The sequence below is a fragment of the Procambarus clarkii genome, chromosome 20 (genome assembly GCF_040958095.1).
Source record: "Procambarus clarkii isolate CNS0578487 chromosome 20, FALCON_Pclarkii_2.0, whole genome shotgun sequence".
NCBI classification, from domain to species: domain Eukaryota; kingdom Metazoa; phylum Arthropoda; class Malacostraca; order Decapoda; family Cambaridae; genus Procambarus; species Procambarus clarkii.
Window position 1 is genome coordinate 33,806,201 of NC_091169.1, and position 22,567 is coordinate 33,828,767.

The window sequence follows — 22,567 nt, forward strand, 5'->3', positions numbered from 1 at the left end:
ATAACGTGACAGTTTATACCCAGATTTAGGAAAGTGACTTGGTCCTCAGTGAGGTTCATTCCAGCAAGGTTCAGGAAGCTGTCTTTTGGTCGTGGAATCGCCATAGGTCCTCCATATAATGTTGTTAGTTACTTGATTGTCCTGGTTTCGGTGCTGTGGTGATGTAGGTCTGTGAGGATGTCGAGGTGTTGCTCGATACGAGTACGGAGGTTTTCGATGATGTTGCTGTTTCTCCATTGGTTTGTAGCATGAAGTAGTTGCGTTTTTTTGTCTATGATTTCATTTTCTGCCTTGTGTATCTGATTTCGAATCAGATCTTGGTGGTATTTTATCGCGAAGGCTTGATTCCTTGCTGCTGGGTCATGTGTTTTAATATTAGTATATTTTGGTAGCAGTCTTTCTTGTAAACATATGATATTAAATATGACCGAAAAAGTAATATTAATAATTCTAACACGTATTTTCTCAATATTTCTTATGTTTCTTTTTACTGTCGATGGTAATTGAAAAATCAATTCTCCAAAATTCATTTTTATTTCTAGTCTGATGCGACACTTGAATGCATTTCGTAATAACTTATTACATTTTCAAAGACTTTAGTTTACACACACACAGCTATAACCTGCAAACACTAAACAGAGTTTTACTATGTTATCATTTAAACAGCTTTCGTCTAATATACTCGCATTTGGGTGAGGTGATATGTTACAACAGTTTTGGATGAGGTGAACAAAACTTTCAACACAAGACAGAGAAAACTTTCAACACGACAGAACACGGTGTAATGGGTATAGAATGGAAGTAATTGCAGAGGGCCTATTGGCCCATATTTCTTGATGCTTCTATATTGGTGCGGAGTCTTGAAGTGGGTAGAATATAGTTGTGCATTAATTGGCTGTTGATTGCTGGTGTTGATTTCTTGATGTGTAGTGCCTCACAGATGTCAAGCCACCTGCTATCGCTGTATCTATCGATGATTTCTGTGTTGTTTGTTAAGACTTCTCTGGTGATGGTCTGGTTGTGGGAAGGGATTATGTTCCTTAATGGAGCCCTGTTGCTTATGCATTGTTAATCGCCTGGAAAGAGATGTTGTTGTCTTGCCTATATACTGAGTTCTTTGAGGCTTACAGTCCCCAAGTGGGCATTTGAAGGCATTAACGACGTTGGTCTCCTTTAAAACGTTCTGCTTTGTGTCTGGAGAGTTTCTCATGTGTAGGTTGGCCGTTTTTTTGGTTTTATAGAAAATCGTCAATTATATCTTCTGATCTTTGTCTGTAGGGATAACATTCCTATTAACAATATCTTTCAAGACAATTTCCCCCGTTTTGGGCTTGTCTCATGTGATTTCTTGGGGCACCGGATTGAAGATGACATGTCAAACTCCTCGTCAGCTTGGTCGACGTCATACCTATGTACTTAGATTGAAGGTTACATCCTTTGTGGGGGCAAGTGTACATATATACAACGCTTGACTGCTGTAAAGGGTTTTCTGTCGGCTTCGGGCTGTTTTTAATAAGGAGGTCGGTAGTCTTTGTTTTATAGAATATGATCAGGTCTATGTTTTGGTCAAGAATAGTGCTTTTTACTCCTTTACGAATTATTTCCTTCATTATTCTTTCTTCTTTTTTATGTTCACTGTGCATAGTTGAAGTGTAATATAATTTTATTGGAGTTGTTGTGGTTTCTGTTCTTGGTTCAGGATTGTACCATCGGTCCAGGTGTCTTCTTATAGCAGTGTTTATTTCCGTGTTGCTATAGCCATTGTTCACCAATACCTGAGTTATTCTTTCAAACTCTCTTATTAAACTCTTCTTTTAAACTCTCTTACATTGCTCCATTCGGAGCAGTGGGTAAGCGCTCGACGAATATAAGCATTGAGAACACTGGTTTTGTATCTTTGAGGGCACTCACTATTATAGACTGTGGGTTGGTTGGTGTTGTCTTCGTTGATCCTTCTCTACGGACAACCCAACCCACAACTCGGTAGAGTGCTTATACTAGGAGATCACCCTTGGCGCTTCTGGCTCTTGGAGAGGGGCTCAACGTCACACGTTTAGGGGATGCGGCTCCAACACTTAGCCTCGTTGTCACGTGCACACACCCACTCGAGCCGCTGTGACTCCCCACTCTCTCCTTATGAGATATGATCTCCTCAATCCCCTATGACTTACTAGTATTACCTCTTACCCTGTCCACAGCAGTGGTTCTTGGTTCTTTCTCTTTCTCTCTCCTTCTTCACTACTTCCTGGGAAGCCTCACTAGGACAAGGGCAAACACCAGCAAATTGTGACACATTTACTGGACAAAGCACATACACGATACATACACACATATAATAATAATGAATCCTATACTCTATAATATCACAATCAGGTTGCACTCCAACACCTTCAGAACTCTATTATCAGCTTATCAAGTGGTATCCTATCTCCTGGTTCACCACCTGATACTATTAACCTCCTCAAGTTGGTCAAGCCTACACACTGTTGCACCATCAGCAAGATAATATATATATAGAAAATCAGCATTTGAATGCAATCACATATATCAGTATAAATGTTCATTGATACACAACAATGATCCATCAATCACTGTCAGTCCTGGAACGCATACATCCGTAGGTAATCCAGCCTACGACTGTAACTCTAAACTTCAGTATAAAAAACTCCTTGACATAAGAATGCAAACAGTCACTCACCTCTCACTGCGTCTTGCACGCAAATGACAACCAAACACTATCAACTCCCTATTAGTAATCCACCAGAACTTCCCCTCCCACCTCTGGAAGTTCACTACCCTAATATCTTTAGGTTCTGCCGGGCTTCACTACCAGGATCCTCTGCAGCTCCTCCAGGCTGCTATCATGAAGTTTCCTTGTGCAACTACGGTGCTTCACCCTTCTGTTAGGTTCTTCCACAGCTCTCTTGGCTGCTACACCACCTCTACAGAAGCACGTGACACTCCTCTTCACTGCTGCTTCTCCTCACAGCTCGAGGTCCTCTGCTCCACTACCTTGGAGTCTCATCAGCTACTTCCTCTGCTGGCTTCGAAGTTCTCAGCAACTTCTTCCCCAAAGAACAAACCTGCAACCCATCGACACTCCAATAAAATGTTCCCCTTTAACACATAAACAAAAATAACCACACAATATGCTTGCCTCAAACCTCTATCTGTTCTCTACATACAGTGAGAGTGGACTCCCCCGCTTTGGGCGGGTCCATACTCCACCTCGCCTGGCGGCGGTCCTCACTCACTGGGAGGGTCTTCCTCCGTCAAGAGCCAGGCTCCCTCAGTCTTCCGCCAGCGCTCAGAGGGGGCGGACGTCGCTCCGTGTTCCTCCCTCTCCACTCTCTTATTTCAGGCCTTCTGCCTTATTAAAACATGTCTAACTTATAAATAAACATTGCTACTGTCGCTGGGCACACGACCAAACTACAAGCGATCACTATGAACTGGCGTATATCGTGCTTACCACAGATTAACTGATCGAGGGCGCTTTTCCTCTGACGGCGTCTGGTCAGGGCGCTCCACACAGCCCACAATAATGCTTCTGGGCGATTTAATATTCACTAATTATCGTCCACGACTTGAGACCACACGTCCCCAGCTCGATTCCACAGCTGGCACGTCTGCACACTTCTCTTCTCTTAGAGATATATCACTAGGGGTTCCCTTCTGACGGGAGCTCAACGGAGCGCGGCTTCCCCCTGCGATGTCTGGCACTCAAGTGAGGTCAAGGTCCTCCGGAAGCGAGCCTCAAGCCTCCAGCAAAATGTCCACATCTCCTAGCCCGTCATTTATCTATTTTCTTCTGCATTGCCCATAATCTCAAACTGTTACACATATCCAACCAACTATTTTGCATATGCGTTATCACCTCAATACTTGCTAGACCTTCTAGTTAGGTCAGGCTTGCTGAATAACTCTCAAGGAGGGAGACTCGTTTCTCCTGTAGGCTGAGATCATAACATCACTCTTACCGTTCAGGCATAATCTTATGGTGGTAGGTTTTGTATATACGTTGGTGCTTAGAGAGGTTCCTGTTTTTGTTATTAGTACATTCAAGAAAGGCAGACTGTTGTTTTTACTACTTTCATGTGTAAATCTGAGCACTGATTCTCTTTCTAGCTGGCTTTTTAGATCAATTGGTTCATCTGAGTCTTTTACTATGACGAATATGTCATCTACTTAACAGAGAGAGAGAGAGAGAGAGAGAGAAAGAGAGAGAGAGAGAGAGAGAGAGAGAGAGAGAGAGAGAGAAAGAGAGAGAGAGAGAGAGAGAGAGAGAGAGAGAGAGAGAGAGAGAGAGAGAGAGAGCAATGAAATCGCATTTGAGAGTGGAAATATGCATATAAACTGGTTTCAACTCTAATGTGGCCTTTGTCAATAGCATAATGACATAATGGCAAGGCAGCGAGCCGCAGAGACAGTTATAGGAGCCCGTCCCATGAGACCTGGAGGCCAGGCAAGAGGGAACAGCACCATCAGACGGGATACATAGTCGACCTAAGTTAACAACCTAGAATTGTTGGTTGGTTTGGTTAGATTATGTTTGGTAGGTTAGGTTTGGTAAGTTAGGTTAGGTCAGGTTTGGTAGGTTAGGTTTGGTAGGTTTGGTTTGGTAAGATAGGTTTGGTAGGTTAGGTTTGGTAGGTTAGGTTTGGTAAGGTAGGTTTGGTAGGTTTGGTAGGTTAGGTTTGGTAGGTTAGGTTAAGTTTGGTCATATCTGGTCTACTTTAGTTTTAAATCATATTAAAAAATATTAAATCATATATAATATAATGCAAAGCTTTATTATTACATTCGAAAGAATATAAAAAACATAATTTAATATGTATGCAAGACCCGATTTGCCTAACAAAACTCGGCTTATAAGGCAAATCAAGCCTTTCATACTAGGCCACGTAGTATGATTTGGATATTATCTTTCATTTGGGGTTGTGAAGGTACATAGCATCGCGTTTCGGGCAGGTCCTTAAACTAACACATAATTTTAAGTAGAAAAATTCTATCAAAATTTATAAAATGATAACAGGTACACTGCAAGAAAAAATGAGAGAGTTTAGTAGGTATGTCAAAGCACATTGAGAGCTCTGATTGATAGCATTGACAGCTTGCTTGATAATTTAACAAAGATTAATAGGCACAATACAGCATATTGATAGCGCATATAAGGCGACAGCAATGATCACAATGGTAAAGTTGTTTGGCTTAGGAATATAAATATTGGGGGATTGAGTAGCACTAGATAGAGTGCAAGTTTAAAGCACAAGGTAGGAAACTATGAAGATGAAATTAGGTACTTTTTGTTTTTGTTCTTGAATAAGGCAAAAGTTGGATAGCTTTTCAATTCATTACGGAGTGAGTTCCATAGAGTAGGTCCCTTTATTTGAATACAGTGTTTATACAGATTAAGTTTGTCTCTGGGGTATCAAAAAGATATTTATGACTGGTGTGGTGATAATGGGTCCTATTACATCTGTCCAGGGAGAGTTTCAGGGCTGGGTTTGCATTTAAGTGCAGGGTTTTGTAAATGTAATTGACACAAGAGAATAAGTGGAGCAAGTCTATGTTTAGCTTGTTTCGGGATTTAAACAAGAAGGCTGAGTGTTGTCTGAAAGCAGAGTTTGTTATTATCTGATAGCAGATTTTTTGCTGGGTGATGATGGACTTGAAGTGGTTTGCAGTGGTTGACCCCCATGCACAAATACCATAATTAAGATAGGGATAGATTAATGCATAATATAGTGAGAAGAGAGCAGAGTTAGGTACATTATATCTGATTTCGGAGAGTACACCAACTGTTTTAGAGACTTTCTTAGTTATGTGTTGTATGTGGGTGCTGAAGTTGAGTCTCTTGTCTAGGAATAGGCCAAGAAACTTTCCATCATTTTTGTTACTGATGTTAATGTTGTCTATCTGTAGCTGAATTGCAATTGTTGATTTGCTTCCAAATAAGATGTAGTAGGTCGTTTCTATGTTTAGTGTTAGTTTGTTGGTTGACATCCATAAGTGGACTTTTTATAATCCATTAGTCACAACATTATTTAATGTGTGTGAGTTAGGGGGCCTGAGTAGATGAGGGTAGTAGTATCATCAGCAAAATTATAGGTTTAAGAATGTTAGAGACATTAAGCTGATCATTGATGTATATAAAAAATAGGAGAGGTCCTAAGATGCTTCTCCGTGGCACTCCTACAGTTAATTGTAGAGTGGGAGAGGTTATATCATTGATGGCTACATACTGGTGTCTGTCACTAAGATAGGATCGGATATAGTCCAGGGCAAGGCCTCGGATCCCATAATGGTGGAGTTCAAGTAAGAGGTAGTTGTGATTAACAGTATCAAAGGTCTTTCTCAGGTCAATGAAGAGTCCAGTGGGAAACTCAATTTTTGTTAAAGGCTGAGCAGATTTTATCAAGGTGACTAGTAATTGCATTCTTATTACTTTTTTGGGTGCGGAAGCCAAACTGACAGGGGCTGAGTATATTAGGTACAACATTTTATATATATATATATATATATATATATATATATATATATATATATATATATATATATATATATATATATATATATATAAATATATATATATATAAATATATATATATATATATATATATATATATATATATATGTATATATATATATATATATATATATATATATATATATATATATATATATATATATATATATATATATATATATGTATATATATATATATATATATAAGTATATTTTGGTAGCAGTCTTTCCTGAAGACATATATTATTAAATGACCGAAAAAGTAAGATTAATAATTCTAACACGAATTTTCTCGATACTTCTTATGTTTCTTTTCACTGTTGATGGTAATTGAAAAATCAATTCTCCAAAATTCATTTTTATTTCTAGTCTGACGCGACACTTGAACGCGTTTCGTAAGAACTTATTACATTTTCAAAGACTTTTAGTTTACACACACACAACTATAACCTGCAAACACTAAACAGAGTTCTTACTATGCAATGATTTAAACAGCTTTCATTTTTCAATTTATACCCGCATTTTGGGTGAGGTGATATGTTACAACAGTTTTGGATGAGGTGAACAAAACTTTTAACACAAGATAGAACACGAAACAATGAGTAATGAAGGTAAGAATGGAAGTAACTGCAGAGGGCCTATTGGCCCATATTTCTTGATGCTTCTATATTGGAGCGGAGTCTTGAAGTGGGTAAAATATAGTTGTGCATTAATTGGCTGTTGATTGCTGGTGTTGACTTCTTGATGTGTAGTGCCTCGCAGATGTCAAGCCGCTTGCTATCGCTGTATCTATCGATGATTTCTGTGTTGTTTGCTAAGATTTCTCTGGTGATGGTCTGGTTGTGGGAAGAGATTATATGTTCCTTAATGGAGCCCTGTTGCTTATGCATCGTTAATCGTCGGGCGATTAACGATGGAGAATACGTTATCGAGAATACATCGAATACGTCTCTCCTATCTATATCGAATACGTTATCGAATACATCGAACACGTCTCCCCTATATATATCGAATATATATAGGGGAGATTAACGATGCATAGAATTCAGGCGATTAACGATGCATAAGCAACAGGGCTCCATTAAGGAACATATAATCTCTTCCCACAACCAGACCATCATCAGAGAAATCTTGGCAAGAAAGAGAGGCTGCCCTGGCGAAAGAATCTCTCCAAATAAGGGAATGCGAGGCGACCCTGAGGAAAGAAGAAGCTGCAATCAGGAAAGAGGAACAAGAACGAGAGGCGGCCCTAAAGGAACGTGAGATGGCCCTATTCAGAGAGCGTGAGCGAGTACAGCTTGAAGCAAAACAACGTCACCTGGAGATACAACGCGAGCATGACAAAAAGCAAGCGGAGGTGGCTAAAGCATGTCGTCAACGAGAACTCACGTTGGAAGCTACACACCTCACTCAGCGCCAACAAGCTACCGCTAGTCTTCCCGTAAGTTTCAATATCTCCCATGCAAGTAGGTTAATGCCACCATTCGTTGAGACAGAGATTGATGTCTTTTTCACCACTTTGGAGACCCTAGCTAATAAACTTAGCTGGCCTGCTGATCAATGGTCTACCCTTCTCAGAGTGCATCTCACAAGTAGAGCTGCAGTTACTCTCAGTACCTTAGCGTCTGAGAATGACTACCAGACCCTGAAGCAAGCAGTGTTGGACGCCTACCTTCTCTCCACCGAAAGCTACAGACGAAAATTCCGTGACTATCTAAAGGCAAGTACCACCACCTTTCTAGAATTTGCCAATACCAAGAAAAGATGTTTCATGAAATGGCTGGAAGCAGCACATGTCTCTACATTTTCAAAGCTCGTCAACCTCATGCTAGTTGAGGAATTCTTGAGACGTGTTCCCCCTTCCGTCCATTTATATTTAGCAGATAAAGAAGAAACCGACTACATCAAATGTGTGAAGTCAGCTGATACCTACAGCCTCATGCACCGGCTTACACCATCACCACCTCCCAGTAAAAAGTCTTGGTATAGTTATGATAAAGTAGGTACAGATCAAGCAAGCTCTCAATTGTATTGTAAGTATTGTAAACTCTATGGACATACCATAGATAGATGTGGGAAAGCTCAATACAAAGGCAATGAAACAACTAAACCCAAACCGACTCCTCCTAAGTCCGGTAAGCCTGTGATGAATGTTGGTGTTCCTATTAATGATCTTTCTCTCTTCAGCAAACACCTGTATCCTGGAACTGTCCTGCCAACAGTACAGATTCGGAGGGACATTTCAAATTGAAGATCTTGAGGGACACAGCGGCTCTTCAGTCCATAATATTGAAATCAGCTGTGCCTAACATCACCTACACCGGGGAAACCGTCCTTATCAATGACCTCACTGCTACCACTCCGTATCCACTCGCCAGAGTCCACCTGGATTGTCCTTTTGTGACCGGTGAAGTCCAAGTCGCCATCAGGGAGAAGCCTTTTCCCATGTCTGGAGTGCAACTTCTCCTGCACTTAATTACACTTGCCTGAGGATGCCGGTGCCGGCGTTTCGGCCTCCCCTCCTGGTCTGGTGTCCGAGGGTCCTGCTTCAGGTGCGTCGCCTGCGTGGGGTGGCTCCGGTTCTTCGTGGGGAGTGGTTCCCCCTGCTGTGGTTGGTGGTGAGCGGGGTGGCCTGGTGATGGTGTTGAGAAAGGATGCTTGCTCTGAGAGTTCTGTGCCCCCTTCCTCGTTACCCGTTTCCTCGGCAGCGGTCTTGCCGCCTCTTCCGTCTCTAGCAGTCTCTTCTGTGTCTCCTGCGGTATCCATGGAGGTGCTACAGTCTCGTCGTCCGGCCCCTGGTCCTATGTGTGCGACTTCGTGGCAGTCTCGACGGCCCTCGTCCGCTTCTCCAGTGTCGTCTGCTTCCTCGATGGGCGCTCCCCGGCCTCGTTATGCGACTTGCGTCAGTGACCTCGGGCGTTGGCCGATGCCGCCCGATATAGATGTTCCTGAGTTTATGATACCCCCTCGGGAGAGGGGGGTCAAAAACCCTACCGACCTTGAAGATTTGGTCTGGGAAACTTACAAGGCGAAGTATCCTTCCGCTGTTTTCCCGAAGAAGTACATTTCTCACGCTGTTCCTCGAAAATGATTTCTGTGTATTCTGTGTTTCCTGTTGTGTACGGTGCGGATGGGGTGTGTGTGTGTGTGAGTGGGTGGGGAGGGTTTTGTTTCCCGGTTCCTGCGTGCTCCGGTGTATGTTGTAGGTTTTCTTTGTATGGCTGGTGGGTGGGTGTGCGGTTCCTGTGTATTTGTGTGTTCGGTTGTGGATGTCGTATGCGCTTGTGTATGTCATATTGTGTGCCCTTCAGGCTGTTGGCGAGTGCTTTTTGTTCAGTTGTGCCATTTTGTTTTGCCTTCCGTTTGTTATGGCGTGCTTTACCTGTTGTACGTGTTTGTTCTTTATGTTTTGTTTGGGATGTATTGTGTTTGTACTGTTTTGTTCCCTGTTGTGCCTTTGATGTATGTTTTGTTTTATGACGGTTTTGTTTTGTGATGTTACTGTGATTGCTAGTTTGCCATTGTATTATACTTTGCCATTGTATTATATCTTGTTGTATTATACCTTGTATGCCATTGTATTATACCTTGTATGCCATTGTATTATACCTTGTTGTATGCTGTATTTTTCTGTGTCTTTATCGTGTTTGCGATTTATTGTGACATGCTGTCGGCCCTTCTGGCCGGTGGTCTATTGTTTTCTTTTGTTCTGTTCTGTATTCTGTGTTTTTTTATTGTATTTAAGTTGCATACTTTGCATGTAAAAATAAAAAAAAAAAAAAAAAAAAAATTCAAACCAACACTCTCCCCATTAGTGAATCAGCAACTTCACGCGACTCCAGCGTAATCTTTATCGTCTATATATAGTCTCGTACGAGCAGTTGGCCTCAGAATATTCTTGTGCTCTCGAGCTGATGCTTGTATCTAAGCATACATCCTGTATATTAGTAGAGGTTTCAGCCAGCCCACTATTCTCAGCACCTTTAACTAATTTTTGTCTTGCTTATTGTAGAGTAACGTAATCATTATTTTATGTTATATTGTATTTTGTCTTTGTATATATTTTGATCTGCACTGTACATAACCAAGTTATTATCTTTATTTTGTTTATATTTGTTTAAAGTAAATTAAAGTTCATTATTTATAAGACTTGTTTTGCGTGTTTTTCCCTTTTACTTTACTACAGGAGACAACCGCCAAGCAGTCAACATTTTGTTTCTCACTTTTTTTTTTAATGTGATTGGCATTTACACCAGCCATAGAGAATACTGCCTTAAGACCTACATTTCTCCTCACATATGTATATAAAAATGCGCTCAGATGCGAATGGAACTTTGAGTCAAACTTTCAAAGCAATCGGTGAAGAACTTTCGAAGATTAGCGATTTTGAACAAACGAACATTTACATTTTTATTTATATAGATATATATTTAATTTTGTGTAAAATTTAGGTCTAATTATATGTTAGTTATGAAAATACTTTTCACTGCTCACCAAGTTTAAAACTATATTTACACTTATTGAAGAATGAATGTTATCATAAACTCTTGTGATTGTATCATTCCCAACTACAACACTTTTGCTCTACAGTCATGTGGCCTGGGTTGTGAGCTGCACCATCTCATCTGTTGCTTCATGGCCGCCTACGGCACCCATCGCACAATCGTTATTAACTCTCCAGCTTGGAGTTACAGCAAGAGTGGCTGGAAGGATGTTTTCCTGCCGCTCAGTGAAACATGCACCTCCTTCTCAAGCGACAACACTACTGACTGGCCTGGTAAGATATACCTTGCACCCTTCCTCTTTAGCAGTGCGGTTCGAGAAAGCACAGGCAGACTGTTCAGTGAGCTCAACAACTGGTTCCTAGGTGATGACATTCTGGCAGGCGCACGAGACTCCCTGCTGGAAGACCTGCAGCTGGTGAAGTCAGGGGTAGACCGTGGATCTCGTTCTTAACCCCTCCAATTGCGAAATTATTTCATCCAGCGAAATAGTCATTAATGCGGTGAAGTTAGTTTTACTGGAAGGCTCAGTCATTGAACCCGATGACAGCACACTACCTGGAGCACGTCTGGGCCACAATGCCATTGCTGCAGTCCTTGACGAAAAGTTTAACGATCTAAAGAGGATGGAAAAGAGAATAGGGGACTTGGACTCCCATTCTTGTTGTTGTTTAAAATTCAGCTGCTGGGAACATCAAGTTCCAAGTAGCACGAGCTATGGTGAGCCCATAGTGGACTTATCTGGCACAGGAGCGGGGCTGTAACTTTTGTTGGACTCCCAGAGAGAGAGAGAGAAGATTAAGCCACCCAAAAGGTGGCTTGGGCATGAATAGCCCATAAGTGGTGGCCCTTTTGAGCCATTTCCAGTATCAATAGATGATACTGGAGATCTGTGGAGGTGCGACTGCACCCTGCGTGACGGGAGATGTCTCCCGTGTGGACTCCCATTGATTGATTGATGAAGATTAAGCCACCCAAAAGGTGGCACGGGCATGAATAGCCCGTAAGTGGTGGACCTTTTGAGCCATTACCAGTATCAATAGATGATACTGGAGATCTGTGGAGGTGCGACTGTACCCTGCGTGACGGGAGATGTCTCCCGTATCTGGACTCCCAAAATGCCCTGTGCTTTTATGGTGCCAAGTCTGGTGTCCTGGGGAGAGGTGTATGCATTGGGTACTAACGTCTTTGTTACATAATCTCTCACAATATCTAGTAACCATTGCCCTTAGGAGATATTATGATTTGGATTAATGTTTATGAACGTAGATTCTATTATTTTTCTTTTGAAGCCACAGAGTTGGGGATAAATTATATAAGAATTATCCCATATAATTTTGTGATCAGTCTCACTTATGCATATTATGCTGTGCTTTCTTGGCTATATATCTAACAGATCTCTTGTGTGTGTGTGTGAGTAATATGGTCTATGAAAGCACATGGATGATTGATTGATGAAGATTAAATCACCCAAAAGGTGGCACGGGCATGAATAGCCCGTAAGTGGTGGCCCTTTTGAGCCATTACTTACGGGCTATCAATATCAATAGTATTGATATTGATAGCCCAATATATCAATATCAATAGTATCAATAGCTGATACTGGACATTTGTGGAGATGCGACTGCACCCTGCGTGACGGGAGATGTCTCCCGTGTCTCTTCCTCAAGGTTCTTTCATGGTATCTATAATACAGTCACTCCTCTAAATTCTCGGAATTAATTACAACACGGGATTCCGGCGGGTAACAAGAACTATCAACGAATTTGGGAGCTCTACTAACTTCGCTTAAAAGGCTTAAACGAAAGCCAGTTAATGGCTGTAACTGAACGACAAACATCGTTTATGCGTCACGTCCTAAGATTGTGAAAAACAGAGAACCAGTGGTCATAACTGATATATTGATAAAGATTAGGCCACCCAAGAGGTGGCACGGGCATGAATATCCCGAAAGAGGTAGATTTTTTGAGTTAATGTGATCTTTGGTCGTGAAAGGCTACAATTGATTGATTGACTGATGATGAAGATTAAGCCACTCAAGAGGTTGAACGGACCTGAAGAACCCGTAAGTAGTAGATTTTTTGGAGTGAATGTGCTCTTTGGTCGTGAAAAAAATATACTGTGTGCTAAGCTCGCATTTAAACTGTCCATCCATACTATGTGGCTGCTATCGCGGGGGGACGATACTGCTTGGCAGTATTTATGAAGGTGTCCAGCAGCTGGACACTTTTTTTGACTAGGAGAGTTGCAGTGTTGATGGCTTCAGGGTGGTTACTGCAAGATTCGGGGACTCTTAAAGCTCTTCTAAGGTCGTTGGCTGCCTCACATTCCAGGAGATAGTGAAGTAGTGGCTTTTCTGTGACAGTTTGGCAGAAGATGCATTCTCTCTGTCGTGGTTCACCAATCTCCCAGTTGCATCTGTAACCTAAAAGTAGTCTATATAACCGAACTGCTATTTCCCTGTGGATTGGTTACAACTATATTGCAACTGAATATATAACCGGGGATGAGATGAAGTACCTCACTTTGGGCCAATAGGCCCATTGCAGCCTATCAGTCTCGTGTGTTTCAGTGATGGCTGGACCAGTATGTTGAATGTTTCGTCTTGGTCTCAAAGATGGCAGAATGTAACTAGGTGTTAGCTGGCTACTGATAGTCAAAAGGAAATCTTCTGCATGGGGAGCACTCACAGCCGTGTGGCAGGTGTGGTCACTAGGGCCTGTTCTTGCCTCCAGTTAAGCTGTGGCTTCTTTGTCTTTGATGGGGATGTCCCAGCCAGATTGTTTGTTGGCTTTCAGAAGTGTGGGTCTGGGTTCTTGGTCTGCCAGCTTCGTCCATTTTGTGCTGCATTCTGTGCAGTGGAGGTCATGTATCACTGCTGAGTCTTTTTTCTTTTTATGATTACCTTTTATTACCTGACTGAACCGTAAAAGAGCAAACAATTGGAAGAAAACGAAATTCAAATAAACATATGTACCCAATCTGGCAATGTCGATTTTGCTCCGCAGGGGTAACTATGGCCATGTCCAATTTATGATATTTATGACTCTGATGACATTATTGAAACCAAAATGGATCAACTGTATACAAACCAAAGCTCATATTTAAAGTATTATCCTTGTATTCTAATTAGGTTCTATTTAATTACATTTCTTTCAGTAAACGATGTGCTTCGGGCAAATTTCTTTTCATTCAAACAATTATTCAGATGCCCTTTTCTCTTAGAAGTCATAAGAATTCTTTATTCTTATGGATGGCCCATCCACTAGTGGCCCATTCTAATATTTATGTTCTCTATGGATTTTTTCAGCGTGGCTGATAGACACTTTTTCACATTCACTGTACAGTATTGGACAGACACATCCACTTGTGAATTGACGAATTCTTAATCAGCAATTTTTGTCTGCCCTTGCATCTATAAGACCCACAGCGATATTAACATCCGGAAGTGTGTGGGAGATCTGTGCAATGTTTTCAGTACACAGAAGCGTCTGATAGTAGAGTGGACAGCGCTCTGCGCTCGTAATCCTAGGGTCCGGGTTCGATGCCAGTGGTGGCAGAAACAGATGGGCAGAGTTTCTTTCACCCTGATGCCCCTGCTACCTGGCAGTATATAGGTACCTGGGAGTTAGACAGCTGATAAGGGCTGCTTCTTGGGGGGGAGGGGTGAGTAAGGGGGGGGGGAGAAATTAGTAGTTAGAAACAGTTGATTGATTGTTGACCAGACCACACACTAGAAGTTGAAGGGACGACGACGTTTCGGTCCGTCCTGGACCATTCTCAAGTCGATTGTGAGACCATTCTCACAATCGACTTGAGAATGGTCCAGGACGGACCGAAACGTCGTCGTCCCTTCAACTTCTAGTGTGTGGTCTGGTCAACATACTTCAGCCACGTTATTGTGACTCATCGCCTGCAGTTGATTGATTGACAGTTGAGAGGCGGGCCGAAAGAGCAGAGCTCAACCCCCGGAAGCACAACTAGGTGAATACAAAAGGCCAAGCATATTTTTGAAGAACAGATTCCCTCTTGAACTAGGATAATAAAATGTTTTCTTAGCCTGCTTAAAAATTTTATATAGTGCCTACAAGAGGTTCAGGATACTGCAACTTTGAGGCAATTGCAAAGATCTTCGACATTTCGACATCAATAAATTTGTGAGTAAATACACGCAAGGATAAAAAAATTGAAATATATTTTTTTTTGCTAACGCATACAATTCCGTAAAGTTTTCTCTTAAATGCTACTTGGGTGTTAAGATTTATTTGTGTCTAAAGATTGAAAAAAACTGCATCTTTAGTGCTTATCCAGCAATGTTTAGTATCCTTATAGCTCATTACTTTTTGCAGGGCGAGAGGACTCGAAGACGGTGCTATTTATAGGAGTAGACACACAGCCCAAGCCGGAGTATATGCCCCTGGCCGTCCCCAGCGACATATCTGAGCGTGTGGTCCGCCTGTACGGGGACCCGGCCGCCTGGTGGCTCGGACAGTTTGTTAAATACGTCTTCAAACTTCAGCCTCACATGCAAGAGATTATCAGCAGGGAAGAGAAATCCATCAATTTTCAGCATCCGATTGTTGGGTAGGCTAACCTGTTGACTCACCCGGGACCTGTTGACACCCTCAGGACCTGTTGACTCACCCGGGACCTGTTGACACCCTCAGGACCTGTTGACACTCTCAGGACCTGTTGACTCACCTGGGACCTGTTGACACCCTCAGGACCTGTTGACACCCTCAGGACCTGTTGACACCCTCAGGACCTGTTGACACTCTCAGGACCTGTTGACTCACCCGGGACCTGTTGACACCCTCAGGACCTGTTGACTCACCCGGGACCTGTTGACACCCTCAGGACCTGTTGACTCACCCGGGACCTGTTGACACCCTCAGGACCTGTTGACTCACCCGGGACCTGTTGACACCCTCAGGACCTGTTGACTCATCCGGGACCTGTTGACACCCTCAGGACCTGTTGACTCACCCGGGACCTGTTGACACCCTCAGGACCTGTTGACTCATCCGGGACCTGTTGACACCCTCAGGACCTGTTGACTCAAACAGGAACTGTTGACACCCTCAGGCCCTGTTGACACCCCCAGGACCTGTTGACACCCACAGGTCCTGTTGACACTCAGGACCTGTTGACTCACCCGGGACCTGTTGACACCCTCAGGACCTGTTGACTCACCCGGGACCTGTTGACACCCACAGGTCCTGTTGACACTCAGGACCTGTTGACTCACCCGGGACCTGTTGACACCCTCAGGACCTGTTGACTCATCCGGGACCTGTTGACACCCTCAGGACCTGTTGACACCCTCAGGACCTGTTGACTCACCCGGGACCTGTTGACACCCTCAGGACCTGTTGACTCAAACAGGAACTGTTGACACCCTCAGGCCCTGTTGACACCCCCAGGACCTGTTGACACCCACAGGTCCTGTTGACACTCAGGACCTGTTGACTCACACGGGACCTGTTGACACCCTCAGGACCTGTTGACTCACCCGGGACTGTTGACACCCTCAGGACCTGTTGACACCCTCAGGACCTGTTTACACCCCCTGGACCTGTTGACTCACCCGGGACCTGTTGACACCCCCAGGACCTGTTGACTCACCCGGGACCTGTTGACACCCTCAGGACCTGTTGACTCACCCAAGAACTGTTGACACCCTCAAGACCTGTTGACACCCCCAGGACCTGTTGACTCACCCGGGACCTGTTGACACCCTCAGGACCTGTTGACACCCCCAGGACCTGTTGACACCCCCAGGTCCTGTTGACACTCTCAGGACCTGTTGACACTCTCAGGACCTGTTGACACCCCCAGGTCCTGTTGACACTCTCAGGACCTGTTGACACCCCCAGGACCTGTTGACTCACCCGGGACCTCTTTGACGCCCTCAGGACCTGTTGATGCCCTCAGGACCTGTTGATGCCTCCAAGACCTGTTTACACCCTTAGGACCTGTTGATGCCTCCAGGACCTGTTGACACCCTCAGGACCTGTTGATGCCTCCAGGACCTGTTGACACCCTCAGGACCTGTTGATGCCTCCAGGACCTGTTGACACCCTCAGGACCTGTTGATGCCTCCAGGACCTGTTGACACCCTCAGGACCTGTTGATGCCTCCAGGACCTGTTGACACCCTCAGGACCTGTTGATGCCTCCAGGACCTGTTGACACCCTTAGGACCTGTTGACACCCTCAGGACCTGTTGACACCCTCAGGACCTGTTGACACTCTCAGGACCTGTTGACACCCTCAGGACCTGTTGACGCCATCAGGACCTGTTGACACTCTCAGGACCTGTTGACACCCTCAGGACCTGTTGATGCCTCCAGGACCTGTTGACACCCTCAGGACCTGTTGACACCCTCAGGACCTGTTGACACTCTCAGGACCTGTTGACACTCTCAGGACCTGTTGACACCCTCAGGACCTGTTGACGCCCTCAGGACATGTTGACACCCTCAGGACCTGTTGACACCCTTAGGACCTGTTGATACCCTCACGGCCTGTTGACACCCTCAGGACCTGTTGACACCCTCACGGCCTGTTGACACCCTCAGGACCTGTTGACACCATCAGGACATGTTGATGCCTCCAGGACCTGTTGACACCCTCAGGACCTGTTGATGCCTCCAGGACGTGTTGACACCCTCAGGACCTGTTGATGCTTCCAGGACCTGTTGACACCCTTAGGACCTGTTGATGCCTCCAGGACCTGTTGACACCGTCAGGACCTGTTGATGCCTCCAGGACCTGTTGAAACCCTCAGGACCTGTTGATGCCTCCAGGACCTGTTGACACCCTCAGGACCTGTTGACACCCTCAGGACCTGTTGACACCCTTAGGACCTGTTGACACCCTCACGGCCTGTTGACACCCTCAGGACCTGTTGACACCCTCAGGACCTGTTGACACCCTCAGGACCTGTTGACACCCTCAGGACCTGTTGACACCCTCAGGACCTATTGACACCCTCAGGACCTGTTGACACCCTCAGGACCTGTTGACACTCTCAGGACCTGTTGACACTCTCAGGAGCTGTTGACTCACCCGGGACCTCTTTGACGCCCTCAGGACCTGTTGATGCCCTCAGGACCTGTTGACACCCTCAGGACCTGTTGATGCCTCCAGGACCTGTTGACACCCTCAGGACCTGTTAATGCCTCCAGGACCTGTTGACACCCTCAGGACCTGTTGATGCCTCCAGGACCTGTTGACACCCTCAGGACCTGTTGATGCCTCCAGGACCTGTTGACACCCTTAGGACCTGTTGATGCCTCCAGGACCTGTTGACACCCTCAGGACCTGTTGATGCCTCCAGGACCTGTTGACACCCTCAGGACCTGTTGACACCCTCAGGACCTGTTGACACCCTTAGGACCTGTTGGCACCCTCACGGCCTGTTGACACCCTCAGGACCTGTTGACACCCTCAGGACCTGTTGACACCCTCAGGACCTGTTGACACCCCCAGGACCTTTTGACACCCTCAGGACCTGTTGACACCCTCAGGACCTGTTGACACCCTCAGGACCTGTTGACACTCTCAGGACCTGTTGACACTCTCAGGACCTGTTGACTCACCCGGGACCTCTTTGACGCCCTCAGGACCTGTTGATGCCCTCAGGACCTGTTGACACCCTTAGGACCTGTTGACACCCTCAGGACCTGTTGACACCCTCAGGACCTGTTGACACCCTCAGGACCTGTTGACACCCTCAGGACCTGTTGACGCCCTCAGGAACTGTTGACACCCTCAGGAACTGTTGACGCCCTCAGGACCTGTTGACGCCATCAGGACCTGTTGACACCCTCAGGACCTGTTGACGCCCTCAGGAACTGTTGACACCCTCAGGAACTGTTGACGCCCTCAGGACCTGTTGACGCCATCAGGACCTGTTGACACCCTCAGGACCTGTTGATGCCATCAGGACCTGTTGACACCCTCAGGACCTGTTGACACCATCAGGAACTGTTGACGCCCTCAGGACCTGTTGACTCACCCAGGAACTGTTGACACCCTCAGGACCTGTTGACACCCTCAGGGACTGTTGACACCCTCAGGGACTGTTGACGCCCTCAGGACCTGTTGACACCCTCAGGACCTGTTGACACCCTCAGGACCTGTTGACACCCACAGGACCTGTTGACACGGGCTCTCTCTCTGCTGGACAACCGGCTGTGGCAAGGCTTTTCTTAATATCGTCATTGACCTCACGGTGTCTTGCATGCCATCCTCCTGTCCTTTGGCAGAGAAGGCCATGCCGTCCGTACTTGTCGGCCTCTGCCTCACCGCAAATACACCTGTAATCGATGTTGATTGTTTATATATATATATATATATATATATATATATATATATATATATATATATATATATATATATATATATATATATATATATATATAACTGAAAACTCACACTCCAGAAGCGACTCGAACCCATACTGCCAGGAGCAACACAACTGGTATGTACAAGACACCTTAATCCACTCGACCATCACAACCGGACATAAGGAGGTGATAGCCGAAGCTAATTTGAACCCCCCCCCCCCGCCGGCACTCGGATGGTAATTCTTGGGCATAGTGTTTTATCAAATCACCTCATTCTTTGGGGCACACGTGGGGAACACAAATGCGAACAAGCCTGAATGGTCCCCAGGACTATATGCAACTGAAAACTCACACCCTAGAAGTGACTCGAACCCATACTGCCAGGAGCAACGCAACTGGTATGTACAGGACACCTTAATCCACTCGACCATCACGACCGGATATAAGAAGGTGATAGCCAAAGCTATTTGAACTACTTCGGTCGATCGGAGTGGTTCGGTCGGTTGGGGTGAGGGAGCCGGTCGGCCGAGCGGACAGCACGCTGTACTTGTGATCCTGTGGTCCTGGGTTCGATCCCAGGCGCTGGCGAGAAACAATGAGCAGAGTTTCTTTCACCCTATGCCCCTGTTACCTAGCAGTAAAATAGGTACCTGGGTGTTAGTCAACTGTCACGGGCTGCTTCCTGGGGGTGGAGGCCTGGTCGAGGAGGCCGCTCCGCGGGGACACTAAAGCCCCGAAATCATTTGGGCGGGCTGTTGATTGCTGCTGCTGCATCAATCAACATCCCGCCCAAAGCAGCCCGCCCCATGCAGCAGCCAAACTATCAGCCCTCCTGAGAAAGGTCAACGACTCTCCTGGAACGACCCAAGAGTGGCACAACCTCCTACTGTTTGGCAACATATGTCTAGCCACCCCTGCAAGGAGAGACAAAACCTTAGCTGCCTCAGTCATCAAAGCCATAAATGATTTTCCCAGGGAGGACAACCACGTGAGCCTTCCCACGCGCGTGAGAAACACCCACGGCAGGAAGACATGTCTCATGTCTCGGATACGCCACCCCAACAGTGGCGTATCCGAGACATGAAAAATCAGAGCATCAGTCACCAAGAAAATAGAAGAAGGAAACACTATTGGCGCAATACGAGTCATCACCAGTGAGGACTCAATTGCTGACAGAGATGCCGCAACAGCTCAAGCCCTAAGGAAAAAACACCCACCCAGGGCTCCGCGTGAGGACGACATTGTACAAGTTGGGGCTACTGAAGCAGAACCTCTCTGGGTGGCCGAATCTGTGGTCCATAAAGCAGCCTTGTCCTTCCCAACAGGATCAGCAGGTGGGTTCACAGAACTAAAACCCAACCACATCAAGCAAATGTTCAACCCTGCACTGGGCGACATTGCACAGGGCCTCGTGGTGGAACTAACCAGATTCATCAACACATGTCTAGCTGGCATCATACCAGAGGCTATAAGACCTATCTTTTTTGGAGCATCTCTCTGTGCTCTAAAGAAAAAGGATGGAGGGATCAGGCCAATAGCTGTGGGCAATTCCCTCCGTCGTCTCGTCGCAAAGGCTGCTGCGAGAACAGTTAGCGAGGCAGCGGCCAACATACTAAAGCCAAAACAGCTCGGGTTCGACATTCCACAAGGTTGTAAGGTGGCAGCTCACGAAGCTCAAGCTTTCGTTGCTAACATCACAGACGAAAAGGCCCTGATCAAGCTAGATTTTATAAAAGCCCTCAATTTGGTGCCTAGGGATGCTGTGCTCCGTGCAGTTCATCGTCATTTCCCTTCCCTCTACCCTTTTGTACATTCATGCTACATTACGGATCTAAAGCTACTTTTTTGGCGAATGTGAAATTGACTCGCGAGAAGGCGTCCAACAGGGTGACTCCCTTGCTCCTCTCCTTTTCTGCTTAGTCATCAAACAGGTCGCAGAAGTCGTGTCCAGTGAGCTTAACATCTGGTTCTTGGGTTGTACCAGTAATGTAATATCATGTAGCATCATTAATACCATCATTAGTACAAATTAACGAGAGAGTGCTTCACTGCTTTATAATTTATATTTATTTTTGTTAGTATCTTACTAGTTAGATAAAGCATGCCGTGGACAGTCTTCCTTTCCATTTTAGCGAATATATCTTATATTGATTAATTATTATAAATTATTATTCGAGTAAAATTTTTATACATGGAATACTATTCCGTCATCTTCGTAAGGTCTTACAGCAAGTGACGTTACAATGTAGGTCAGTGGGGAGACCCAGTGCTCAAGTTGGTGTCAAATATAAATCATGCTTTTTTTTGTAGAGAAGTTCCCAGTCGAAAATTGATTGGTTGTCTGATAAATTTAATGATTATTTGAATGTAAATAGATTGCTGATAATGTTGTTGAGAATTACAGGCCTGTTAATGTAAAGTTAAAAACTCTTGGGCATACTACCCTTGATAAATGTTTATGATAAATTACTCGACATTCACTGCTCAAGATAAGCAAGATAAGATAAGCAAATGCATAGTTTCGTGTACTACAACCAGTCTCTCACTCTACAGAGTCCACGTCAGACGAACTGACAAGATTCTTGAAAACGGTTACCATGACCTGAAGGAATACATGGAACAAGTTGAGGAATATTTCGACGGACTCCAGATCTTCAACCCAAATGTTACTCGCAGGATCTACCTCGCTTCTGACGAGCCCGCAGTCTACAAGGAGGCAAAGGAAAAGTAACTGATATTCTCTTGAGTTTGCTGAAGAGGTGACTACAGTGAAGTAAGGTCACCGTAGGCGTGGCATAGCTCCTTATCCCACGCCTTCTAGTCTTTTTTATAAATGTTGCGTTCTAATTTAAGTTTCAAGACGTTCGAATACTTTGTCGACTCTGGCCTTCAAGTTGTGGATGGAGGTGTCTTCCACCTCTTCTTTTTTTCAATCGGTTCCACTTATTTGCACTTCCAGACTCCACATAAGTTCTTTTGTCCTATTTTCTCTCAATTTCCAGAGACTGTTCATGTCTACCTGTCCCGTCCCCTCAGCTCCGAGTGTGTTGTCATTGTTACCAACATGGACAAGTACGATATCAACACTTCCCACCTCCATCAAAATCTTATCTTAAAATTGGCCTGGCCTAATATGACATTAAACATTAGCAATGTTAGTTATCTTAACCTTCTCAGGATATAG

The 22,567-nt window shown here is 44.8% G+C and overlaps 1 protein-coding gene across 2 annotated transcripts in view; it reads left to right on the top strand.

The window, feature by feature from the left end:
* LOC123755284 (alpha-(1,6)-fucosyltransferase) overlaps window positions 1-22,567 on the top strand; it is a 316,917-nt gene that overhangs the window by 259,597 nt on the left and 34,753 nt on the right. For both annotated transcript variants that reach the window (XM_069327846.1, XM_069327847.1), the window contains exons 6-8: window positions 11,119-11,305; window positions 15,380-15,614; window positions 21,937-22,110. In XM_069327846.1, the coding sequence (XP_069183947.1) occupies window positions 11,119-11,305; window positions 15,380-15,614; window positions 21,937-22,110 (596 nt within the window). The remainder of the gene's footprint in view (window positions 1-11,118; window positions 11,306-15,379; window positions 15,615-21,936; window positions 22,111-22,567) is intronic.